General features: G+C 35.2%; 1 protein-coding gene across 8 annotated transcripts in view; it reads left to right on the top strand.

Annotated features, from left to right (window-relative positions):
• Window positions 1-25,728, top strand: part of PCDH15 (protocadherin related 15) — an 874,191-nt gene that overhangs the window by 486,658 nt on the left and 361,805 nt on the right. For 6 of the 8 annotated variants that reach the window (XM_040254664.1, XM_040254663.1, XM_040254662.1 and 3 more), the window contains 2 exons: window positions 8,813-8,947; window positions 10,377-10,526. In XM_040254664.1, coding sequence (XP_040110598.1) covers window positions 8,813-8,947; window positions 10,377-10,526 — 285 coding nt within the window. Of the gene's footprint in view, window positions 1-5,149; window positions 5,171-8,812; window positions 8,948-10,376; window positions 10,527-25,728 lie in introns of all 8 variants that reach the window. The other 2 variants (XM_040254669.1, XM_040254668.1) reach the window with 1 other exon arrangement.

The raw sequence follows: 25,728 nt of genomic DNA on the forward strand, positions 1-25,728 counted from the left end.
CACCAACTCCCTGAGTTCACTCAGACTCACATCCATTGAGTCTGTGATGCCATCCAGCTATCTCATCTTTGGTTGTCCCCTTCTCCTCCTGCCCCCAATCCCTCCCAGCGTCAGAGTCTTTTCCAATGAGTCAACTCTTCTCATGAGATGGCCAAGGCACTGGAGTTTCAGCTTTAGCATCATTCCTTCCAAAGAAATCCCAGGGTTGATCTCCTTCAGAATGGACTGATTGGATCTCCTTGCAGTCCAAAGGACTCTCAAGAGTCTTCTCGGGACTTCAGATTATTACTGAGTTAGGGTAGAGAGAGCTCCTGGGTCTGAAACCTTTGGAAAACACTACTTAGAATTCTGCTCTGGAGATTTACAATTCAGTTAGCCTGCTAAATACTCTCGGACATTTCCAAGGGGTGGGACAGCATATTGTAGTTCTTTAGAGTCTGTGCTTTGGAGTTGATAAAGTTAGGCTTGACTCGTAGTTCCTCCCTGTGATAGCTGTATAATACTGTGAGCCTTATATTCACTAGTTGCTGCCTTTTGTTCAAACACCAATGACCCAAAAAGATAGCAGTCACTACTGCCTTGGCCAGCTCCTTCACTTGGAGCTGGCGATAATGGAGAGGGAGAGAAAATTTCTCTGTGATGAAGCCACATACATGAAGAGAAACATAACTAATAAGTTTCATAGAAATGTCAAATACTTAAACAATGTCTATCTGGCCATATTTATCATTTAGGTCCATCCTCTTAAGTCCACAGAATATTAAATGTAGTTTAATCCACTTCCTATACTATGTGAAATGTTCTGTTAAAGTCCCTTCTTCAGGAATTGATTTTACACTTCATTGTGCCACTCCAGCTTGAAATTTAAGAGCTGCCTTTGGTTTCTATTTACTTGAAACAAAATACTAAATGAATGTAAACAATTCTTTTCATCTAAAATATTATATGAAAAGATTTTACTTCTAGAGTGAATTCACTTACTTTTTAGTGGCAAATATATCACCTTATGGGTTTCCCTGGTAACTCATCTGGTGAAGAATCCTCCTGCAAAGCAGAAGACCCTGGTTCGATTACTGGGTCAGGAAGATCTGCTAGAGAAGGGATAGGCTACCCACTTAGATGGTAAAGAATCTGCCTGCAATGCAGGAGACCTGGGTTCAATCCCTAGGTTGGGAAGATCCCCTGGAGAAGGGAACAATTACTCTTCCAGTATTCTGGCCTGGAGAATTCCATGGAGAGTCAGACACAACTGAGTGACTTTCACTTTCACTTTGAGACAATTAAGAAATCTTTAAAATCTTCCTGTTTCATCCTCTGAATATTTCCTGACTCTCTTTTCTCTCTACTCTTACAACCTATTTGTCTTTTATTAAACTTGCCTCCTCATCTTCTATTTTTTTTATTCTTACTCAGATCCATCTTTCATTCAGTTACTACACTTATTTATTCAATCAAATCTGACTATATCAGACGTCTGTGTAGTATGCTTTCATGACTTTGCTGCATGAAATTCCTTGCAGAAGAAATTTCAAGCTCATGTGCATGGCTTTCTGTTACTTGATACCTGAACATTTTCTAAAACGTCCTCAGTTCAGTTCAGTTCAGTTCAGTCACTCAGTCGTGTCCAACTCTTTGCGACCCCATGAATCGCAGCACGCCAGGCCTCCCTGTCCATCACCAACTCCTGGAGTTCACTCAGACTCACGTCCATTGAGTCCATGATGCCATCCAGCCATCTCGTCTTCTGTCATCCCCTTTTCCTCCTGCCCCCAATCCCTCCCAGCATCAGGGTCTTTTCCAATGAGTCAATTCTTCACCTGAGGTGGCCAAAGTACTGGAGTTTCAGCTTTAGCATCATTCCTTCCAAAGAAATCCCAGGGCTGAGCTCCTTCAGAATGGACTTGTTGGATCTCCTTGCAGTTCAAGGGACTCTCAAGAGTCTTCTCCAACACCACAGTTCAAAAGCATCAATTCTTCGGTGCTCAGCCTTCTTCACAGTCCAACACTCACATCCATACATGACCACAGGAAAAACCATAGCCTTGACTAGACGGACCTTAGTCAGCAAAGTAATGTCTCTGCTTTTGAATATGCTATCTAGGTTGGTCATAACTTTTCTTCCAAGGAGTAAGTGTCTTTTAATTTCATGGCTGCAGTCACCATCTGCAGTGATTTTGGAACCTAAGAAAACAAAGTTTGACACTGTTTCCACTGTTTCACCATCTATTTCCCATGAAGTGATGGGACCGGATGCCATGATCTTCGTTTTTTGAATGTTGAGCCTTAAGCCAACTTTTTCACTCTTCTCTTTCACTTTCATCAAGAGGCTTTTTAGCTCCTCTTCCCTTTCTGCCATAAGGTGGTGTCATCTGCATATCTGAGGTTATTGATATTTCTCCCGGCAATCTTGATTCCAGCTTGTGTTTCTTCTAGTCCAGCGTTTCTCATGATGTACTCTTCCATCTATTTACATTTAGGAAATATTTATAGTTTATTTATTTATTTTTTAAATTTTCATTTATTTTTGGCTGCACTGGATTTTACTTATTGCCCATGGGCTTTCTCTAGTTGCAGCGAGTAAGGGCTAGTCTTTAGTTGTGGCACATAAGCTTCTCATTAAGGTGGGTTATCTTGTTGTCGGGCACAGGCTCTTAGGCATGTGGGCTTCAGTACTTGCAACATGCAGGCTCAGAAATTTAGGCAGAAGGCCGCGATCTTTAGTTGTAGCACACTGGTTTAGTTGCCTCCTCACATGTGGGATCTTGCTGCACTAGGGATCAAACCTGTGTCCTCTGCATTAGCAGGTGGATTCTTAACCACTGGACCACCGGGGAAGTACTGCTTGTAGTTTCTTGAGTTACACCAAACTGCTGTGTATCTAGTTACCTTTTGTTTGTTACTTTTTCTTTTTTGAAATCTTTCATCTTCCATTACACAACTTAGTTTGGATAACTTATGCTCAGTGTTTGGAATTTAGCTCAGACATCGTCTCATTTGGGACTTCCCAGGTAGCACTAGTGGTAAAGACCCTGCCTGCCAGTGCAGGAAACTTAAGAGATGTGGGTTTGACCCCTAGGTTGGGAAGATTCCCTGGAGGAGGGCATTGCAATCCACTCCAGTATCCTTGCCTGGAGAGTCCCATGGACAGAAAAAAGCCTGGTGGGCTACAGTCCATAGAGTCACCAAGCGTCAGACATGACTGAAGCAACTTAGCATGCACACATCCTCTCACTTAATCTTTTCTAGATTATGATTCTCTGTTGAGTTGCACGTCTCTTTTTGGTGAATTTCTCTGAAGTTCTATTTACATCATTGCATGTGTCTTTTTCCATCATTGAATTTAAATCTGTTGAGGATAGATCCTACATCTTAATAACTTTTGTATCCTAAAGATCTTACACTGTTCCCAGAACTTAGTATGTTCTAGCAATTGTTTAATGAACTAGTAAGTCCAGGCATGAGTAAAGGAATCAGAATATCTTGATATATGTATCAACAATTCTACTGATGTCGATCGAATCAACTGTTTCAGAGCATGGCCCATTTCATGGTTAGACAACTAATTCCTAGAAAGCTCTTTACACATTAAGTTGAAGCCAGCATCCTTGTAACTAAGCCATTACTCTTTATATCTTCCATTTGCCAATACACAGTATACATCTTTAGACTAGTCATTGATATGTTTGAAGATGAATTTACATGCTTCTGAATCAGAGTTTTCCCTCAAGCCAAGTGTTCTCTGTTTCTCAAAAGTAAAATACATTTATTGTTAGGCTATTTTAAGATCTGTATTAACAAAAGAAAACTTAAAGGCCCTTTTAGTTTGCAGGCAAGAATTTTACTACATGATAAATTCTAGCAGTTTTTGAATGTCAATATTAGTGAATTTAATCAGCATAGGGATAAAGGATAAGAATAAAAACAAAGACACATCATGTCATACAGGTATTACCAAACAGAATGGAGATAAAGCATCAGGCATGAATAGAAGTGGTCATTGCAGGAGTTGGTTTTCTTGAGAACAGCAATGCCACAGGGCAGATGCCAAGAAGGAAACAGACTTAGGTCTGTTTGTCCAAAAATTAAGTTGTTTTATCTGTTCAATTCAGTAGAAAATAAGACAAAATTTTAGGAACTAGTAGCAGAGATTGGTGATTTGTAGTGTTATTAGCATGTAGATGTTGAGTCAGAAGGAAGCTTGCTGCTGCTGCTAAGTCGCTTCAGTCGTATCTGACTCTGTGCGACCCCATAGACAGCAGCCCACCAGGCTCCCCCGTCCCTGGGATTCTCCAGGCAAGAACACTGAAGTGGGTTGCCATTTCCTTCTCCAATGCATGAAAGTGAAAAGTGAAAGTGAAGTCGCTCAGTCGTGTCCGACTCTTAGCGACCCCATGGACTGCGGCCCACAAGTCTCCATCCATGGGATTTTCCAGACAAGAGTACTGGAGTGGGGGGCCATTGCCTTCTCCAAAGGAATTTCAAGTCACATGAAAAGCGTAAAAAATGTAGACAACAATATTTGTGCTAATGTTCCTTCTTATAGATATATAGATATCAACATATACATATATGTATGAAATCTATGTATGTATGTAATATACATATGAATTACATTTATGATTTTTTTAACCATTCTTACCTCATAGTTTTATAATAGTCCAGAATATACATAAAGCAAGTACTGCACAAGAGGCATGTCTGGAATCACCAGGTTTTCCTTGACAGAACCACTAAAATTGCTTATTGAATTCTAGATATTAAAAAAAAAGAATAATAATCAATAGAGGTTATGCTTTAGCTTTCAGAAAAGCAGTGATCCATTTATAATTCCAAATCAATTTTCATCCCTATATAGTGCTACTGTTTCAAAATAAAGGTATCCTTGAAATTTAATACATTATACTTTCAATGGTATAATGTGCATATATAGTTTATAAATATTGCTATACTATCATACATATGTTATGATGTATCAAAACATTAGGGAAAAATACACCTTCAAAAAAGTTGTTAGTTTAAATGAACTGGAAAATGGTTTTTGTTTGTTTGGAGGTTTGCTGGCTTTTTACTAGTTATACTTGTTTGTCATATATATATTTGTGGTCATTTACATTTACAGTTTTTCATTTAATGTTTAATTTGCATATAGGTTCTGCCGGGTGGTGTTCCTGTAGGTACTAGTTGTTAATTTTGTGGGGTTTTTTTGTTGTTGTTAATTGCTGTGATTCATTTCCTTGTTCTTTTTTGTTCTACTAAAAAAAAAAAAACTAGACAATTACTTATCATTTATTAAAATTATTAAGATATATATGCAATCTAAACTTATTTACATATTATTTGTAATAGTAGTATGAAATTGTGTAGAATTCAAACTGCATGTAAACTCAAAGATTATGTAATTATTTTTTTTAATTCATGAACCATTAATAATTCATCATATTCTTTCAAAGATCCTAATGTAAGGGTTGAACCCTTTAAACAAGGTACTTCTGAAAACTACTGTCAACTAATTCAAATTGACAGATGAGATTAATTTTTTTGTCATTTTCTTGCTATGCTTTATAATTATTATGTATGCACATAAGTATCCAGTTATATACATATGTATATATATTTATATATATATGTGAATATATATCTCTGTGCTGTGTGTGCATATATATGAGGATGCTATTATCTTGTGTGTGCATGAATTTGTTATATCATATTTTGAGTCTCATTGGAAACCAAAAATTGGTTTTAAATCCAATAGACTGTCATATTTGAATATATTTCTTCTATGTGGTAGAATTTTAAAATTTTACATTTATGTGTTAGTTTACCTTTGTGTTTGTGTATGTGCTTACTTTTGCATTAATTCTATTTGTGCTGTGAATAAATATTGGAGTTTATTTTGTCCTCCCAGAAAATAATACACAAATCAACAAACTAATATATTGTGCTTTTGGCGTCTACGGAATGTATACTTTAGAGTAAAATAATATTATTGTTTACTGGGAAAAAGTTGTTGTAATAATCAGCCCTATGTGTATATTATGATCTAGAAAACTAATATTTACTTTAAATAAATTAATGGAGATAAGGACTACATAAAACCTACAGTGTCCCTATCAGAATAATAAACCAGAGTATTCTCTTCCATTTACATTCATTGTATACCACACCTGAAACTAGGGTTATCATTACAAATGAATCTAAGGTGTTAAACTTTGAAAGACAACTGGATGATTGTCAGCTAAAGGCTCATTTACCCATAGCATCTATGCATGCTTCATACATATATAGATTTTAAAAGGTTACTATTTTGAATATGAATTAGCTTCAAAAGTTACATTTTAACCAAAAATTCACTGTGCAAGGCAGATTGGAATAAGCTGTAACATGCCGTGTACAATGTTAACATTATGCATTATGTTATATGTATATTTTTACATAAAACAGTCTGCAGTTCTGGGAAATGTTATTTTAGTATTCTAGCTAGTTATTATAAAAGCACTTGAAATAGAGACAATTAAGTTATCAAAAATTCTTTAGTATTTCTTGTTATCAAATATGAGAGATCCTGTTTATGAAGTCCTGGTGTGTATATTATCTTCAAATGGGAAGCACTTGATGATGAAAATCTTGTTGCTTTCATAAATACACGAAATAGTGTAGTTTGTGACACAATCACACCACAGTCACACATACATGCACTGGTTCACAACCCAGCACTCATTACAGTATGGCATTATCACAGCACCTGACATAAAGATTGCTTAAAATGTGGTGAGTATGTGAATGACTATATCTAACAAATTTACGAACAGAGGTTACAGTTGAAAGGAAGAAGAGACAGTGAGAGAGGGTTAGTTATAAAGGAAATAGAGAATGACTGATGGGTTTGAATGAACAAAAAGAAGAAAACATTTGGCAAGCAAATCATGTAGCAAAACTTGCCCTACTTAGATTATTTATAGTGTAAATATATGAGTTAAAGAAGCTATATTTGTAGGCGTCATTGTTGGTACAGTCAGAGAACAGAAAAAAACTATGTGAATTTAAAAATCTAGTGATTTTACCTTGATAGGTAAACACTTAAAAAGAGCAGTTACTTGTATTTATTGAGTTTTCCTTTAACTGAAAATGCATGCTAACTAAAATTTGTGATCATTTAAAAATAATAATTGAATTTATTACAATTGGCTCTAAAATATAATAAGAATCCCCAAAATGTGGTTTAAAGTATGTTTAATGTGCATTTTACAAATTACCTTTTAAAATAATTTTAAATAACATATTTGATTTAACCAAATACTCCAGCCATGCTTCCTATCCATGCTGAGCTGCTGAGATTATGACACTGAAGTGAAAACAGCTCAAGTGTCCACTAGAATATAATGTCAGTGTGATGCCTCTTTTTCCAACTGTTAACAATTTTGATTATTTTATAATAAATGGATTAATGGAAAATTATTTTCTATAGCATTTTTTTAATATTCCAAGATAAATATAGCACACTGACCTCATGTCAAAATTGTGGACAAGAAAGCTGCCATGATATGACTAAGTAATATCTCCTAATGAGGTACTATAGACATATAACATGTCAGGTTCAAATGAAACTATTCACTCCAAGGTTACTTGAAATATACACATATTGAAACTTTAGGTAGATATAAAGTGTCTGTGGGTCAAGTTATGCACACCTTTTAATACAGCAGCATGCATTTCAACTTTCTCACTTCTACACAGAAATTTTTTTAATGGGAGTTTCTAATTTTTTTTAATCAATAATATGTTTAACCATTCTGGACTGTCTACTCTGCCCTCAGCCTTTGATGTTATCTGATAGAAAAGTAACCTGTGATTTTAAATCACTTTTCACACCATAATATTTTTAAAGCTGCCATAATTTGTGAAACACCTTACCTTCTTGTTTGTTCTTATTTTTTATAGCCTTCCTGATAGTCCACGGTCTCTCAATAATCCCCTTTTGTTTCCTGCACCTTCCTTTCTTTTCCACTATGCAGATACCAATCCAAGCCTTCCCATTTTATGGCTTTGGTCTTTCTCTGAATTGCAGATATTAATACATTATCTTTCAGAGATGGCAATAAGATTGAGAAGGATTTCCAATGCCTAGTTAATTACCTGTATTTTGAATTTTTGCAATCACTTTCATTTTATGTATATATCATTTTTTACTAAACCTTTTTATCAGACACATGTCAATTCAAATATTTGAATTTAATCATCAGAAATATTTTAATCAAAATAAATATTATGTTTCCCCCTGGAGAATATTTACATTAAAATAAGAAAGAACAAGCATAATATTTATAATGAATTATACATAACCAATTTTATTTCTAATTTACATTAAACATGAGAACATAACAATAATATGCATGTGTGCAGTTTATTTCTACAAATGAAGTAATTGTAAAATTCTACAGCTAAAATTCTGGGCTTCAGCTTCCTTTTCTTGTGTTTATTTCTTATTTCTCAAGTCCAATGAATTTCTGGAAAATATTGATATTAAATAATCAGTAAGAATGTATACAATTAGACTGTTTTATGTCTTATTATTTTTGCTTTCATTCACATTAATTATGCCAGTACTTATTTAAATATTTTCCACAAATGAGTAATTATCTTTGGGTAGTTTTACTCAACTCTGAACAATTTCTAGTTGAAGCTCTCTTTTCCTTAGAAAATTCTTAATGCAGTTATACTTGTAATAAATTTGAAAAATGAATTTCCAGGTAATGAACTCTTAACTATATTGTTTATTAACATTTTAAATAACGGCTTTTTTTTTCTGTTTAAGACGAAAGACCCAGAGCTTCACCTTTTTTTGAATGATTACACTTCAGTCTTCACTGTCACACAGACTGGAATCACTCGCTACCTCACCTTACTTCAACCGGTGGACAGGGAAGAGCAGCAGACTTACACCTTCTCGGTAAAGAGATTTCCTATTTATACATATATGCACATATAGATACACATAAATGTATATGTATGCAAGAGAAAGAGATGTTTGTTTAAAACTGAAAAGGTCAATGATTGGAAAAGGAAAATGCAGTGTTTTTAATTAATAACAGAGAATATGAATAATCAAATTTTCCTCAAAAGTATTTCTTTTTTCTCAGTTGATATAGCTTTATTACTATCCCTTCCAATGGAAGAAAGATAAATTTTGAGATAAAAAAAAAAATGGGAGTCTCACTCTTCACCATCCACTCACGATTGACTTAAATTGAGGTATTACAAAGTAGAATCAACAAAGTAAAAATTATTTTCTCACATTTGTTTACATATTTATTGTTATTGCATTTTTAGGTTTGTCTTAGAGTTAGGCCAGTGGTTCTCACTAGAGCTGATCCCTGCTCCCACCACCCTGCCCAGAGCCATTTTGCAATTTCTGGAGACATTTTTGGTTACTCTTTTGAAAAGGTGGTACTGGCATCTGGGTAGACACTGACAATACTGAGAGACATAATACAGAGGACAGCCCCCCACAAGAAGAACTCTTAGATTAGATTAACCTAGAGGAGAAAGAGAAAGAAACAGAGAGAGAAAGATTGACAGCTGAATAGAGGTTAAAAGGGAGTTCTATTTATCATCCAAATTTCTGAGCTAGATTTTATTCAAATATAGGAAAAAATGAGCTGATAGAAAAATATAGGAAATGGAATTTATGTAAGAATTTTGTTTATTTGTTTTTTTCTGGAGAAACTTATACAGCAGACTCAGAGCTTCCAGAAGACCTAAAATCTACAGTTAAAACTTAGATGCAGAGTAGTTTTAAGAAGTCATTCAGGACCACAATGGTATTATTAGAGCACTGACTTTTTGTGAGACTTTCTTTAAAAGTTAATAATATAGTTAAAATGTTACTCTTAATGAATGCCAATGGGTCCTTTAAAATTTGTGGTTTTTGTGAATTATTAGACAATAATATTATATGTTTAGGGTACCTACTTTCTTGATTATATAAGCATGTTGCTGTAAAAGCAACTATTGCATTGTATACAAAATATGTAAGAGTATTTCCCTATTCATTTTTTAAGGTTAAATAGTTAATTCCTAAAAATTAGCAATGTTGGCCCATTTCAAGCCTCTAAAACATTTTATATATCAGGTTATTGAAAGTATGATTGGAATTTAATATATAAAAATCAAGCAGAATCCTCCATAGTTGCTTCCTAGTACATTAAAACACTTTGATTTTATGTACTATTATAGTTTTATTACTTCCTTTTATCAGCAAACATTTTAGTGTCCTTTTGAAACTGTAAAAAATATGAGAAACTTTTCAAATTGTAGGAGTGAATTCTGTACTGCTTATGTTTGCATGACTTTTCTATTAAATTTTTCTACCCCCAAAGATAACAGCATTTGATGGTGTTCAAGAAAGTGAGCCAGTTATTGTCACTATTTGGGTGATGGATGCAAATGACAACACTCCAACCTTCCCTGAAATATCCTATGATGTCTATGTTTATACAGATATGAATCCTGGGGACAGTGTCATACAGGTAATTACCCATATAATATGAGGATATATTTGAAACAATTATTTCCTTAGGTATTTTACAATGCATTGGTTAAAAAATTGCTTAAGAAATAAAAGTGAATTTCAGGGTTATCCTATGGCATAATTTAGCTTAAAAACATGTATATTTATGTTTGCTTTTTCAATGAAAGTGCACCTGTATGCACTTTAAAGTAGAATTAACTAGATACACAAATAGCAATTTGACCTATTTATAGATTGATTTTTAAAATTTAACATTCTATGTTGAACATAATAAAGTGAATACAGTAATATACTGAAGTTTCAAGCATTAAACATGTAGTATAAAACTTCAAATTATTTTCAACTATTGTGAAAATGGATTAAATCTTTGTGACCCCCATGGACTGTGGCCTGCCAGGCTCCTCTGTCCATGGGGTTTCTCCAGGCAAGACCACTGGAGTGGGTTGCCATGCCCTCCTCCAGGGGATCTTCCCAGCCCAGGGATCGAATCCATGTCGCCCGCATTGCAGGCGGATTCTTTACCATTTGAGCCACCAGGGAAGTCCATGAATACTGCAGAGGGTAGCCTATCCCTTCTCCAGGGGATCTTTCCAACACAAGAATCCAACTGAGGTCTACCAGCTGAGCTACCAGGGAAGCCCAAATTTCCCTTAGTGGTAAATACAAATAACTATATTATTGTACAGTACTCTTAGACATTGATTACTTGGACCTAAAATGGAATAACTACAACAGGAAATATTAAGATTCTATAATAAATGGTATCCTGAAAACACAGAAATCTGGCAAAATCTTTATCCTTGATTTGTCTCATTTTTGTCATTAGCTGTACTCATTAGCTGTACTTATTACATTTTAGTGAATTGCAGGTTATCTCAAATTTGTTTTTAAATATTCTATGTATAAATTGTAAAGAAGCAGTAATATTCTTCCTTGAAGATTTTTAGAACTCTGGAGAATAGTTAACTCTAGTACTTTCCAAAGTGACTGTGTGTGTGTGTGTGTTAGTCGCTCAGTCATGTCCGACTCTTTGAGACTCCATGGACTATAGCCCACCAGGCTCCTTTGTCCATGGGATTCTCCAGGCAAGAATACTGGAGTGGGTTGCCATTTTACATCAGAATCATCTAGGTGTCTACTGAGAAATACAGATGAGCAAGATTCACTCTAGCTTTCATGGATCTGAAGCTCCATATGTAATACTTAGGTAATCAATAAAAAAAAAAAAAGAAAACCCAAAAGATTTCAGTTGCCCAGTAATGTAAAGACTACTGATCTCTACTTTCCTCTACACCTGAGACTCAGACTTAATAATTTGAAATTGCTCTCAAGCCAGGAAGGTCATGATTCTGTATATTTTTTAGAGTATTGTAGTGGCTCCAAATTATTACTAAAATCTATATACAATATGTTATGTAACAATATATGATACATAATATGTTTATATATAATATAATCTATTATATAATAGTATAGTATATAAAGAATACTAACAAATGAATTTATGTATCTATATATTTTAGTATTATATATTTCAGAAGAGTGAAAAAAAAGCAGTCCAAATTCCTTAACAATGTATTCATGGTCTGAATGCTTTCCTTCAAGCTTCATCCTTGGCCTTCTATTCATATATGTATGTTTCAGTCCTACTCAACCACCACTTCCAGTTACCTGAATGTGTCTTGCTCATTTCCGTTTTGTCCAATTTTTTCCTTTACCTTGATCTCTTTCCCTTCTATTTATAGCTTGATTACTTTCTTTGTTCTTTAGACATGTTTGCTTTCTGAAGAAGCATTCCTTAGTAGTTTTCTGTAGATAATTCCTAGTAATTCTTTTTTCATCAATAAATGTTTATTGCAGGCACTCTTTTAATCATTGCGACATAGTGGTGAGCAAGAACACCCTTTTACAGTGAAATGAGATAGAAAACATACAAATAATAAGTATACAAAAATGTTTAATTTCAGAAATTGATCAATTTAATGGAAGGAATTAAACAGGATAATGTAATAAAGAAGATGAAGTGAGGCAAGACAGACATAGGTTAAATTTTGTCTTCAAAGAAAACCCCAATAATGTAATAACAAAATAATACTGCCTCTCATATGCTAAGTTCTCATGGAAAACACTATATGGTCACTACCTGATAACATTTCTTTTTTTTAATCCCTTGCTAACTAGCAAAACTGAGATTTAAATTCGGCATTTGGGGGCAACATACTTTAAGATGAACTGAATGAATCTTGATTACCTTAAGCTAATCATGTTAATTCCATTCCCTTTGACTATTGGTTTAGGAATAATAATCATATAACATAATTCTTAGTCATTAGACTTGAAGGAATATCTATTAACAGGTTCTGGAAATTTTTTTCTCTGTTTTTACAAAGGGATAAAGGGAAGAGACATTCTTCTTGTCTTTGAGCTGTTCTGTGTGCAAATATTATGCATGGAGCTGCTACAGCCCTCTTGTCACTTTGAAGGGACTAGGTTTAAAGCCACAGCCCATATATTAGTTGGAAGAAGGAAGGAGCCTGGGCTTTTAATGGTTTTGATGAGTTCTGAAATAAACAACCTTAACAGGAGCTATCTCAATATTTCTCATGTGGTGAGATATTTAGTGAAGCCATTTTGAGTTTATTATTTTTTCTCAGCCCAAAGCATCCTAATTGACTTTTTCTTCATTAATAGTTCCTGTTCTTGCAGCCCACCAAAAACACACCAGTTTGCAGCCGATATACTATGATTACAACAGCGTGTCTTCATTAGTGTGAAATGTCTGGGAAGAAATAGTTAACTGTATGTCTCATGGCTTTTGTACACTATTTTCTATTAACCAAGAACACGTCTTATCTGATCTTTTATAAGGCTAACTCACTCTCATCATACAGGACCCAGGTCAAAATATCACCTCCTCAGAGAAAGCTTTCCTAATAGCTTAGTGTCGGTAGCCTTCCAATATATGCTGTACACATACACCCCGCATCACAGTTCTTATTCTATAACTTGCTTTCTCTAATTACTTTTAGAGCCACTATGGCCACCTAAAATTATCTTTTCTTCTTGTCCCCACTCCACACTAAAAACCCTATTAGTGACCATCTGTCTTGTTTGCCACTCTGACACCAGCACATACCTAGCCTTGCAGTAAATATTTATTCAAAGGATAAATTATTATCTATTTTGCATGAACTAAAGTGAAAGTGAAAGTCTCTCAGTCGTGTCCGACTCTTTGCAACCCCATGAACTATACAGTCCGTGGAATTCTCTAGGCTAGAATACCTGGAGTGGGTAGCCTTTCTCTTCTCCAGGGGATCTTCTCAACCCAGGGATCAAATCCAGGTCTCCCTCATTGCAGGCAGATTCTTTACCATGAACTAATTGTTAACATAATTTAGAAATAATGCAATGCCATCTCTGCTGTGTTTATTGGGTTAAGATATGCTTTCTTCAGTGATATAGAAAAGGGTAACAGTATACACTGAGCACTGAAAATGCATGCTATCTGAATGTCTTCTTCTGTGTATATCGTAGTGGGGAAAATGTTTCAAGTAGCCACAGTATATTTTATTTATATCTTGGAATGACACTTGTCATATTGATGAAATCTGTCTTTTTAACCCATTTTTCTTGAGGGCACAACTGAAATTTGTCTATTTCTATATCCACAAACTCTGTATCCATATAGTAGATGCCTAAACTAATGGGTGCAAAATAAATGTTTATTTGAGGATGAAAGAAAGGAAAATCTGTAAACAAGTAGATCTGAATGGATGGAGAGGAATAAGGATATTGACCTTTATTTCTAGTCAGCTGATGGACCTAGAGATCTACATTTATCTTTACTGAGGCATTCTTTCATAGGGAGTAAAATTATGGTTTGTAGAGATAAAGGAATGACAATTACTGTCATGTTCTTATTTAATTAGATCTGATTCTCATCTCTATAATAACATAATTGGAAATAAAAGTAAGTTTATATAGAAAAACAGCCCGCAGGGAACTGGAAAGTGTAACTAAGAAAACGATAGCAATTATATGATAGAACCGTATCTCAAAATTGTTTGCCCTGGGGGATCAAAAGCTTACTTCTGGCATTTGCAGACTACAAAAGTTAATTTCCCTTATGTATCGCTTTTTAAAACACATTTGCCCTGCCTTTAAAATTCATATTTTATATATTTCCCTTTGAAAATCTATTTGAACATAGATTGTTATTTATGTTTACATGCTTCTAATTTTTAATTTATTTAAATGCCAAAAATGAAGCTTTTTAATTAGTATTTTTAATGTTATTCCTGGCATGCATATTAGAGCTGCTTTGTTTTATTAAATAAGATCTCTCTGGGTGACTCTACTGTGTATTGCCATATTATTTAAATAAAAATATCTAAAGGTGTAGTAAAAAGAGTGGTGTGGCTATAATACATCCTCCAAGGGTCTAGAAATAAAATAGATTTCCCACTGAGAGAAAAGTTTTAAAGCAGAGTAAAATAATTCAGAACTGTGATTTGGAACCACCTTTTAAGGGTCATAATTTTTTTTTTTTTTTTACTCCATTCACCCTTCCATAACCCTCCCATTCCTAAGTAACTCAACAGAAGATTGATTAGTTTCCTCTTTGGTAATCCACCTGCAATGCAGGAGATCCTGGTTTGATTCCTGGGTCGGGAAGATTTGCTAAAGAAGGGAAAGGCTACCCACTCCAGTCTTCTGGCCTAGATAATTCCATGGACTATATAGTCCATGGGGTCGCAAAGAGTCAGACACGATTGAGCAACTGTCACTTCACTTGGTTAGTAATCTGTTGTCCAAAAGAGGGACAATATTAGAAATAAAAGACACAGTGAGCAATGTCCAGCAAAGAGGGCCTTGGATAACAGATTTTAAGTATTATAATCAGATCATTTTCAGTGTAGACATGAGACTCTCTTGGCCTGATATAAGTACGTAATTATTTGAGTCCACTGTCTTCTTATAAGGTAGCTATCCTTGTCCACATGCATGGATCAGTCATAAAAATGTATTATCCAGGTTCTTATTTCAAGTTCTCAATTATAAACTAGGTTTCTGACTTTATATCTATTATGCTTGATTACTGTAAAAAGGAACAGGGTGATTCTGACATGTATGGTTCATGAAATACGCTTACAGGAGCACTACCACAAAACAGCAGCTGCATCTTTCACAACTGACAGTGTAATCAGATTACGAGCACATCTTATGTTTGGAGAGAAATTACCAGCATGAGGGAGTATGATTCTTTCTTTAGGTCAGGGAGTATATTTTATGTTGACAAAAACCAATTTTGTCAACCATCAATGAAATCTTCCAGGTTGATGCTAATGGATATCACACTCTCTTGTCTTAAAGTCTCATTTCACACATTGCTAGTTTTTTTGAAAAGCCAGTTACTCTGTATTAGAGATACAGATGTGGATATATAAGATATAGATTTTAATTTCTGTAGTTAGCTATCCAGTCTGTAGTTCAAAGATGTTATTCCTTGACTTTTACAGTTCTCTTCAATCAATGGTTTTTAATCCTATCTGAGTATTTATTAGAAGTTTACCTGAGAAACTTTTAAAAATATTGGTGCCTGGACTACACCCTGAGGTATTTTTATCTGAATGATATTACAACACATAGTAGAGTCACTCAGAGAGATCTCATCTAATAAACTCAAGCAGCTGTAATATGCAGGCAATCTTGAGAAAAACTGCCTCAGAACTTAACAATATTTTATACCATCTGAAAAATGGAATCTAAATTTACTTAAATGAAATCCTGTATGTAGCTGAGTCTTTTGATTCTCACCCCACTTATTTTCTTTTTCTTCAGTTCTTACTTGCTTCTGTCATGTTTCTTACTCTTCCCTGCTTAAAAGCCCATCCTTTCCCCTCACCTTTACCTGTGCTCAGCTAATTATTCCATTTGTTTCTATTGTATTTTACTACAATAATCTCTTCCTCTCTACTGATTTTTACCTTTGGGCTATAATCCTCCCATGCCCCAGTCTAAGTCCCAGATAAGACTTCATTCTACTATTTTTATTGTTGTTTCGTCACTTAGTTCTGTCTGACTCTTTGTGACCCCTTGGACTGTAGACCGCCAGGCTTCTCTGTCCTTGGAATTCTCTAGGCAAGAACATAGGAGTGAGTTGCCGTTTCCTTCTCCAAGTGATTGTTTCTGATCCAGGGATCAAACTTGTATCTCCTACACTGACAAGCTAGTTCTTTACCACTGAGCCACCAGAGAATCCTACTATAAAACACTGAATTTCCAGCTCTGATGTATTTAGACATTTGGATTAATTGATCAATTTAGATATTTTATTATTTATTTATTTATGAATAATTAATGCATAGTTATAAATCTGATCTTCACTCACATCCTACTACTAAAATCATACAAAATCATAAATCTAATTCATCTATCTCTAATAGTATGTATTTCTAATAGTATATAAATAAAATAGTATGTATTACTCAGTACTTAACTATGTAAAACTCTTTACTCCTTTACAGAAAATTTCTGATTCTCATCCTAGTTCTCTGGTAACTGAGGGATTTTCTTGCCGGCTTCTTATTCAGTCCTCAGTCTTTTAGTATTAACATTTGCAAAAATCAATATACAGCTTTCCTCTCTTTTACCTATTCCCAAGTTTTCAGTCATTATTTCTATGAGAAGCCCAGGTACTCATGTTACTCAAATTCTTGGACAAGGCAAGGTAGACTTTTGACAGGCAGCAAAAATTTAACATATTCCAAGATAAACTGACAATATATTATCCTTCTTCCAATACAGAAACATGGACACACATACAGACTCAAATATACCTGTTGCTATTATTCAGCCACTAAGTCATGTACGGGCTTCCCTGATAGCTCAGTTGGTAAAGAATCCACCTGCAGGGCAGGAAACCCTGGTTTGATTCCTAAGTCAGGAATATCCACTGGAGAAAGGATAGGCTGCCAATCCATAATTTTGGGGTTTCCACTGGGGCTCAGGTGGCAAAGAATCCACCTGCAATGTGGGAGACCTGGGTTCAGTCCCAGGGATGGGACAATCCCCTGGAGAAGGGAAAGGTCACTACAGTATTCTGGCCTAGAGAATTGCATGGACTGTATAGGTCATGGGGTTGCAAAGAGTTGGACATGGCTGAGAGACTTTCACTTTCACTTTTGTTCAAGTCATGTACAGTTCTTTGCAACCTGATGAACTGCAGCACGCCGGGGTTTCTTGTCCATCACTATCTCCCTGAGTTTGCTCAAACTCATTTCCATTCAGTCAGTGATGCTATCCAACTATCTCATCCTCTGTCACTCCCTTCTCTTCCTGCCCTCAATCTTTTCTAGCATCAGGGTCTTTTCCAATGAGTCAGTTCTTGGCATTGGTTGGCCAAAGTAGTGGAGCTTCAGTTTCAGCATCAGTCCTTCCAATGAATATTCAGGGTTGCTTTCCTTTAGGATTGATTGTTTTGATCTCCCTGAATCCCAAGAGACTCTCAAGAATATTCTCCAGCACCACAGTTCAAAAGCATCAGTTCTTCAGGGCTCAACCTTCTTTATGGTCCAACTCTCACACCCATAGATGATTAGTGGAAAAGCCATAGCTTTGACTATATGGACTTGTCAGTCAAATAATATGGATCTTTGTCAGCAAAGTAATGTCTCTGCGTTTTAATACGCTGTCCAGGTTTGTCATAGCTTTTCTTTCAAAGAGCAAGTGTCTTTTAGTTTCATGCCTGTATGCCTACAGTAAGAAAAGTCAAATATACATATCCTGTCATCTTTGGAGGCAATTATACTTTGCAGAGCCCGATTAATCTTGGAGTACACAGGCTTCAGATCAGCAACTGCAGTCACGTTTATCTTCTTCCTGCTTCACTGGCATACATACAGATGATTGTCTGGTTTCTAAAATTGCTATTTCAAAATGTATACATCTGTCACCATTTCCTTTTCCATGCCTGTGCATTGCCATAAATTAGGTTGCTACAGTAGACTCTGACTGACAACCCTATTTCTGCAAATTCCCCACAACATTGATACAATGATTATTCTAAAACGCAGACATGAATCAGAACAGGTGCTTATACTACGGAAGGAAGAGCCTAGTCTCCACACATGCAGTCAAGAACAGCTGTGAAATACTTCAGGTTCTTTTGTTTCACCACATGCTACCTCTCTCCATGTAACCAACTTTGATACTATATATAGAGGGTTTGTTTTAACTCCAGCATAGGATACCCTTCCCATTCTACGCTTATTGACATCTCTCTCAAGTTTTAAAGTTTAATCCAAATTATACCCTTTCCATTCTTTTTTTACACATAATTCAAATGTTATTTTTTAGATAAAGTCTTTATGTTCATAGCAAGTCAAAATTCATTGTTCTTTCCATCATACTTCCAACATATCCAATGTAGTTCCAATGCATTTTATTGTCCCTTGCGTTAAAGTTAGCTTTTACATCTCTTTCTATTCTACTGAACCATAAATTTCTTTTAGCGATCTGTAACCACCTGTGATTGGCACAAAGACTTCCACACAGAACAGGTTTACCAAATATTCATTGAATTTATCCCCTCAATTAATTTGCTGTCAATATTTAGAAAAAGTCTCATTATAGAGATACACTCTGTTTGGCCTAAGAATTCTCTCCACCACACACAAGGTGTTATCTCCCATTACCCTTTCTCAAAAGTCCTGTAAAGCTTTCACCTTTGCCAGTTGATCTGAGTCTAGGTTGTTGGGGAGAGCATTGAAAGTTCATGTAGTTCTCAGGATTTTCTTTGGCATTTGCATTTCTCGAGGCCTTCTCCATGCACGTGTATAGTGTCAGAGATGTGTGGAATGCTTATCCAGCCTTTCTATGGGACTCTCATTTTCTGTTTATTTCTTCTAAATTTATGGCTTGTTCTCAGCTTACCAACTGGGATCACAACTTGCACTGACAGACTCGAGGCTGTTTCTCATTCAATTCTCACTATAATTGATTCTTTTATTAACTCTACATCAAATTAACTATGGCATCTCTTGAAGAACATCTGCTGCTTTTCATGACCAGTCCCATCCTTATAAAACCCATATGCCCACTATACTTGGGGTTAAGAGTGGTAACGGGGATAAGGTGCCACTGAAATAACAAGGTCATTAGCTCCTGCTTTACCTACTTAAAGTCACAGCAGTTCTTCTTGAATATTATTCCCAATTTGCCTGTGTTAGTGAATCTTTAGAGCCCTAAATGTTTTTTGACATTTTTGCTTAGATTTTTACTTACCTTTTGGGGAAAACAAACTATCTGATTTACTTACATCATTGGAACCAGAAATCCTGCCTCCTAGCTCCAATTATTTGCCATTTTAATAAAGCAATTTCAATCAGATAGTAATGATGAGACCAGATAAATCAAATCCCTTATGATTATACAGTTTGAGTGACAAGTAGATTAAAGGGACTAGATCTGATAGATAGACAGAGTTCCTAAAGATCTTTGGACAGAGGTTCCTAACACTGTACAGGAGGTGGTGATCAAAACCATCCCCAAGAAAAAGAAATGCAAAAAGGGAAAATGTTTGCCTGAGGAGGTCTAATAAATAGCTGAGAAAAGAAGAGAAGCAAAAGGCAAAGAAGAAAAGGAAAGATATATCCATCTGAATGCAGAGTTCCAAAGAATAACAAGGAGAGATTAAAAAAAGTTTCCTAAGTGATCAATGCAAAGAAATAGAGGAAAACAATATAGGATGGGAAAGACTAGAGATCTCTTCAGGAAAATCAGAGATACCAAGGGAACATTTCATGCAAAGATGGATACAATAAAGGACGAATTTGTATGGACTTGACAGAAGCAGAAGATACTAAGAAGAGGTGGCAAGAATACACAGAACTATACAAAAAAGATCTTAATGATCCAGATAATCATGACGGTGTGATCACTCACCTAGAGCCAGACATCCTGGAAGCTGAAGTCAAGTGGGCTGCACTCAATATGCTAGCAGATTTGCAAAACTCAGCAGTGGCCACAGGACTTGAAAAGATTCAGTTTTCCTTCCAATCCCAAAGAAAGGCAATATCAAAGAACTTTCAAACTACTGCACAATTACACACGTTTCCCAAGCTAACAAAGTAATGCTTAAAATTCTCCAAGCTAGGCTTCAACAGCATGTGAACCAAGAACTTCCAGATGTTCAAGCTGGATTTAGAAAAGGCAGAGGAACCAGAGATCAAATTGCCAACATCCACTGGATCAAAAAAAAAAAAAAGCTAGACAATTCCAGAAAACATCTACTTCTGCTTCATTGACTATGCTAAAGCCTTTGACTATATGGACCACCTCAAACTTGGAAAATTCTTAAAGGGATGGGAACCCTAGACCACCTTACCTGCCTCCTGAGAAACCTGTATTCAGGTCAAGATGCAACAGGTCAAGATGCAACCAGACAGGGACCAATGAACTGGTTCCAAATTGAGAAAGGAGTATGTCAAGACTGTGTATTGTCACCCTGCTTATGTAACTTATATGCAGAGTACAACATGTGAAATGCCAAGTTGGATGAAGCACAAGTTGGAGTCAAGATTTCAGGGAGAAATATCAGTAACCTCAGATATGCCGGGGACACCATCCTTATGATGAAGAGGAACTAAAGGGCATCTTGATAAAAGTGAAAAAGGAGAGCAAAAAAGCTGGCTTAAAACTCAACATTCAAAAAGTTAAGATCATGGCATCCAGGCCCATCACTTCATGGCAAAGAGATGGGGAAACATGGAAACAGTGAGAGACTTTATTTTCTTGGACTCCAAAATCATTGCAGATAGTGACCCCAGCCATGAAAAGCAAAAAATGAATAGTAAAAAGCAGACATTACCTTGCCAACAAGGGTCTTGTCTAGGCAAAGCTATGGTTTTTCCAGTAGTCATGTATGGATGTGAGAGTGAGATCATAAAGAAAGCTGAGCACTGAGGAATTCATTCTTTTGAACTGTGTTACTGGAGAAGACTCTTGAGAGTCCCTTGAACTACAAGAAGATCAAACCAGTCAATCCTAAAGGAAATCAACCCTGAATATTCACTGAAAGGACTGACACTGAAGCCTAAGCTCCGATACTTAGATCTCTGATGTGAAGAGCAGGCTCGTTGAAAAAGACCCTGATGCTCAGAAAGATTGAGGGCTGGAAGAAAAGGGGACAGCAAAGGATAAGATGGTTAAATGGCATCACCTACTTAATGGATATGATTTGAGCGAACTCTGGGAAACAGTGAATGGCAGGGAAGCCTGGCATGCTGCAGTCCATGGGGTCGCCAATAGTCATACACAACTTAGCAACTGAACAATAAGAAATGTGTGCTTCTTATATTTTCACAAACAGACCAAGAAAGAAATGGAACAAATCTAGCTTATTAAATGCAAAATACAAAATAAAAGGAATGAGGATGATACACTAGAAAATAGAAGTGAATGTCTAGAAAGAGTGAAATCTTTTTTCTACTTTAGCCAAAAATCAAAATAAACCTAGCCTCAGATAATAACTGAGATTCTGGAAACTCTCCTCAGTGAATATTTCTTAAAAAAAATCCTCACTACAGCACTATTTCTCACACTTTATATTCTCTAAGTGAAACTTGAAAGTTTTAACTATAAGTTATAACACAGAGAAAGTCCTTACCAATACAATATTTCCCTTAGCAATAGGAAAACAAACAAACAAAAAACCAAAAAAAAAAAAAAAAAAAAAAATTGAACAAAACCTCTGGTGAGGTTTCCAGAGGACTTTTTATTATTAATAATGCCAAATTTATGTCTATGTAAATTAGAAAATCCCTTTTTATAACAGCAGAAGACTATGGTATAAATGTAGCCTACATGTACCAAAGAAATTATTTGATTGTTATTTACGCTCTTAGTAAAAACATTAAAAAAATTATTTTGTTTTCTGAATCAGGTATGGAATGTTTCTGTCCATGTTTTAGAGTCCATCACAGTTCTATTATAATAATTATTACAAATGGGAGCCATTAAGATAATTTAATGCCATTCCCTTAAAACCTTCTTATCTAAAACTGAATCATTCTCTCTGGTTTTTTGTGCCCTCAAAACAAACAAAGAAAAAAAAAAGAGAAAAAAGAGTTCAGGAACTACTCTCCATATTCAATATCAGGTATATATTAATCTTTTCATTATTTACTTGAGTCACAGAATGATTCTCAAACTTTTTATTATCGCCCATAAAACCTTCATCATCTTGCTTCTATTTACCTTTTTCATCATGTGTTAGCCTTTCTCTAGTTCATCATGTTTGGCCTCTGTGAGAGCGCTATTTATTTTCTTAATCTCAGGGTCCTTAACTTCACCTCAAATAGGCAAATCCTTTTTTTTTTTTTTTTTTGTGGGATGTCAAGGTGTCTGAGGACAAGGATATTTGTAATATGTACATATTGGAATACTGAGAGGAAGGAATTTTGTCAGGGTAGGGTTAAACTTCCTGAAAAGGACTGTAATACATTAGAGAAAAGAAATACGTTAAACAATTTAGTGTTCCTTACCATTTAGATGTCATTACATTTTGGTAAAACAATTAAAAGTCACATGTTTTAGTTTACTTTCATCTGATAACATGTGAGTGACACTTTGCTTTCCCCATGTAAATTAACCCATTTTTGTTTAAGAGGTAGATTTTCCCACCAAATTAGAAACAGGCTTCATATACCTTTAATATCCTAGACCAGGGGTCCCCAATCTCCAAGATCTAATGCCTGATGATCTGAGGTGGAGCTGATGTAATAGTAATAGAAATAAAGTACACAATAAATGGAATGCACTTGAATCATTTTGAAACCATCCCTTCTCTCCTTCCAGTTCATGGAAAAATTGTCTTTCATGAAACTAGTCCCTGGTGTCAAAAAGGTTGGAAACCACTGTCCTAGACCACTGATCACAAGATCATTGATTTGTTATTGAATTAAATCTCCACCACAGTTTAGTTTCAGGGGTTTTCTTTTATGAGATGCTATCATTTTCAGGGTTTTCAGAGTCAGTGTCTCAGCTATCTTTTCTAATCTTGAACTACTAATAATTCCTTTAAAATATTTTTGTTTGCATGTTTAAGGACACAGTATGTGAATTCTTGACCAACTATTTTATTACTTACTGCTGAAAGACTGAAAATTTGTATTAAGTTACTTAGATAACAAATGTTGAATTCATTTTTAGCTTATTTATTAAACTTCCTATTTGTTAATGGTTTCTGTGGTGCTAGTTGTAGTCCCTGAATATATTATCTCATCTGTGATTGGTTGGCTATGCAGTTTGAGGATTGTTGGTATCACCTGTGCTTTGTAGTACTGTTTGGTATTTACAGCACCTCCCAGATGTCTGCCTTTTGCAATTTAATTATCTTCGAGCTTAGCCTGTCTTCCAATATTATTTATGAAAATGTTAAATAAGAGCAACCATAATACCTGTATCCCTAAAGCACATTCCTCAACACATTCTTCTTAACTTGATTCATTGCCATTTATCATTAAATTCCTTTAGCCAATTTAAGTCCCAGGAAGAATGTTAATATTGAATCTAATTTGAGCTAAATTTTAATTAAGATTTCCTGAGACATTGTGTTAAGTGATTTACTATAATCAAAACTGATATCTCTTCTGCTACCCCTGTCCTCTAATTTTATCCGCAAACAAAAGAAAATGAGTTGTCTGGCATGAATAATTCTCCATAAATATATATCATTCATTTTGACTGTTTCTACAAATTGTTTCCTTCTCTTTGCCTTTAGGACTATGTCTGTCATTCTCACATAAGTCCCAGAATCATTTCATGGAGTGCCTTTCCTTCTGGCAACAACATCTGTTCACTCCCAATTACCCAATCTGAGCCTTAGCTGAATTTATACCTCGGTTTCAAATTTCTTTTTTTTCTTCTCAATTATTTTTGTTGCAGCTATTTCCATGCACAAAATCATTCTAAATGTAGTGGAAGGATAATAAAAATAGAAGTAGACTATGCCCAGAATACCCTTTTAAGCATGATGTGGTGGGTAAAGAATTTTGTTTACATTTCATTAGAATGGTTAACATGATACTTTGAAATGGCTATTCATTAACACAGCATTCCTGAAATTGAATTTATTTCAAGGTAAATGTGTATACTCACATTTTATCTAAGAAAGTGCACCAGAATGTTCAGTAGCCACCGAAGGAGTCTGTGGATGACAAAGAACTACTACTTTAAAGACATGAAACTCATGGATTAGAGATACATAAGAAAATGTCAGTAAATAAGAATTTTTTTTCTACAACATATTTATTACAACCCTGTGTGTTTTCTTTATTAATAGGAAACACATGTTTTCCTCTTAGGTGTAAACTGAGGCCAGTTTTTCTTTCTTCATCTGTCAAAGGATGAAAACAACAAATTCTGTGACTGTAAAAGGTATAAAATTTCCCAGTAAATCTTACATTTGGTTCCCTTAAGTAAATTTATACTTATCAGGAAGTCAAGGAGCCTTATTTAACATATCAAATCATGATTACATTAATTTTGCTTTGTAAAGTTAATAATGGATTTCTCTTTTCATATATAATGATTCAAAGTAGTCTTTAACTACTGGATGTCATTTGTTCCAAAATGATTATGAATATGTCCAAATTAGCCTTACAAATGTTCATGTGGTGTTATTTCAGGGACTCTGAATTGAGTCCTTTTTCTCAAAAAAGAAAAAAAATTATTGAGTTTGATATTCTAATTTTCTAATTAGATATTCTGCAATTGGAGATGTGTTTGTTTGCTTTTCAAAAGGTAATACTCTAAATCTTATCAGTCTTTTATAAGTCAATGTGGACAAGCTCATAAGAATCTTTCTTAGAGCCATGTGTAAATAAAAAGGATTCCAGGGCAAGAGACTTTCTGGAAGATGGGAAGGAAAACAATGTGACAAGAAAAAAATCAGAGCAAAAAGAAGGATGGTAACAATAAAGGCAAACTTCAGCCATTTCATTTCTTTCCAGGCCTCTGTCCTTAGTAAGGAGAAGGAAATGGCAACCCACTCCAGTATTCTTGCCTGGAGAATCCCGTGGACAGAGGAGCCTGGTGGGCTGCTGTCCATAGGGTCGCACAGAGTCAGACACGACTGAAGCAACTTAGAATGAATGCATGCATTGGAGAAGGAGATGGCAACCCATTCCAATATTCTT

This window comes from Oryx dammah, unplaced genomic scaffold, assembly GCF_014754425.2.
Source record: "Oryx dammah isolate SB20612 unplaced genomic scaffold, SCBI_Odam_1.1 HiC_scaffold_14, whole genome shotgun sequence".
NCBI classification, from domain to species: Eukaryota; Metazoa; Chordata; class Mammalia; order Artiodactyla; family Bovidae; genus Oryx; species Oryx dammah.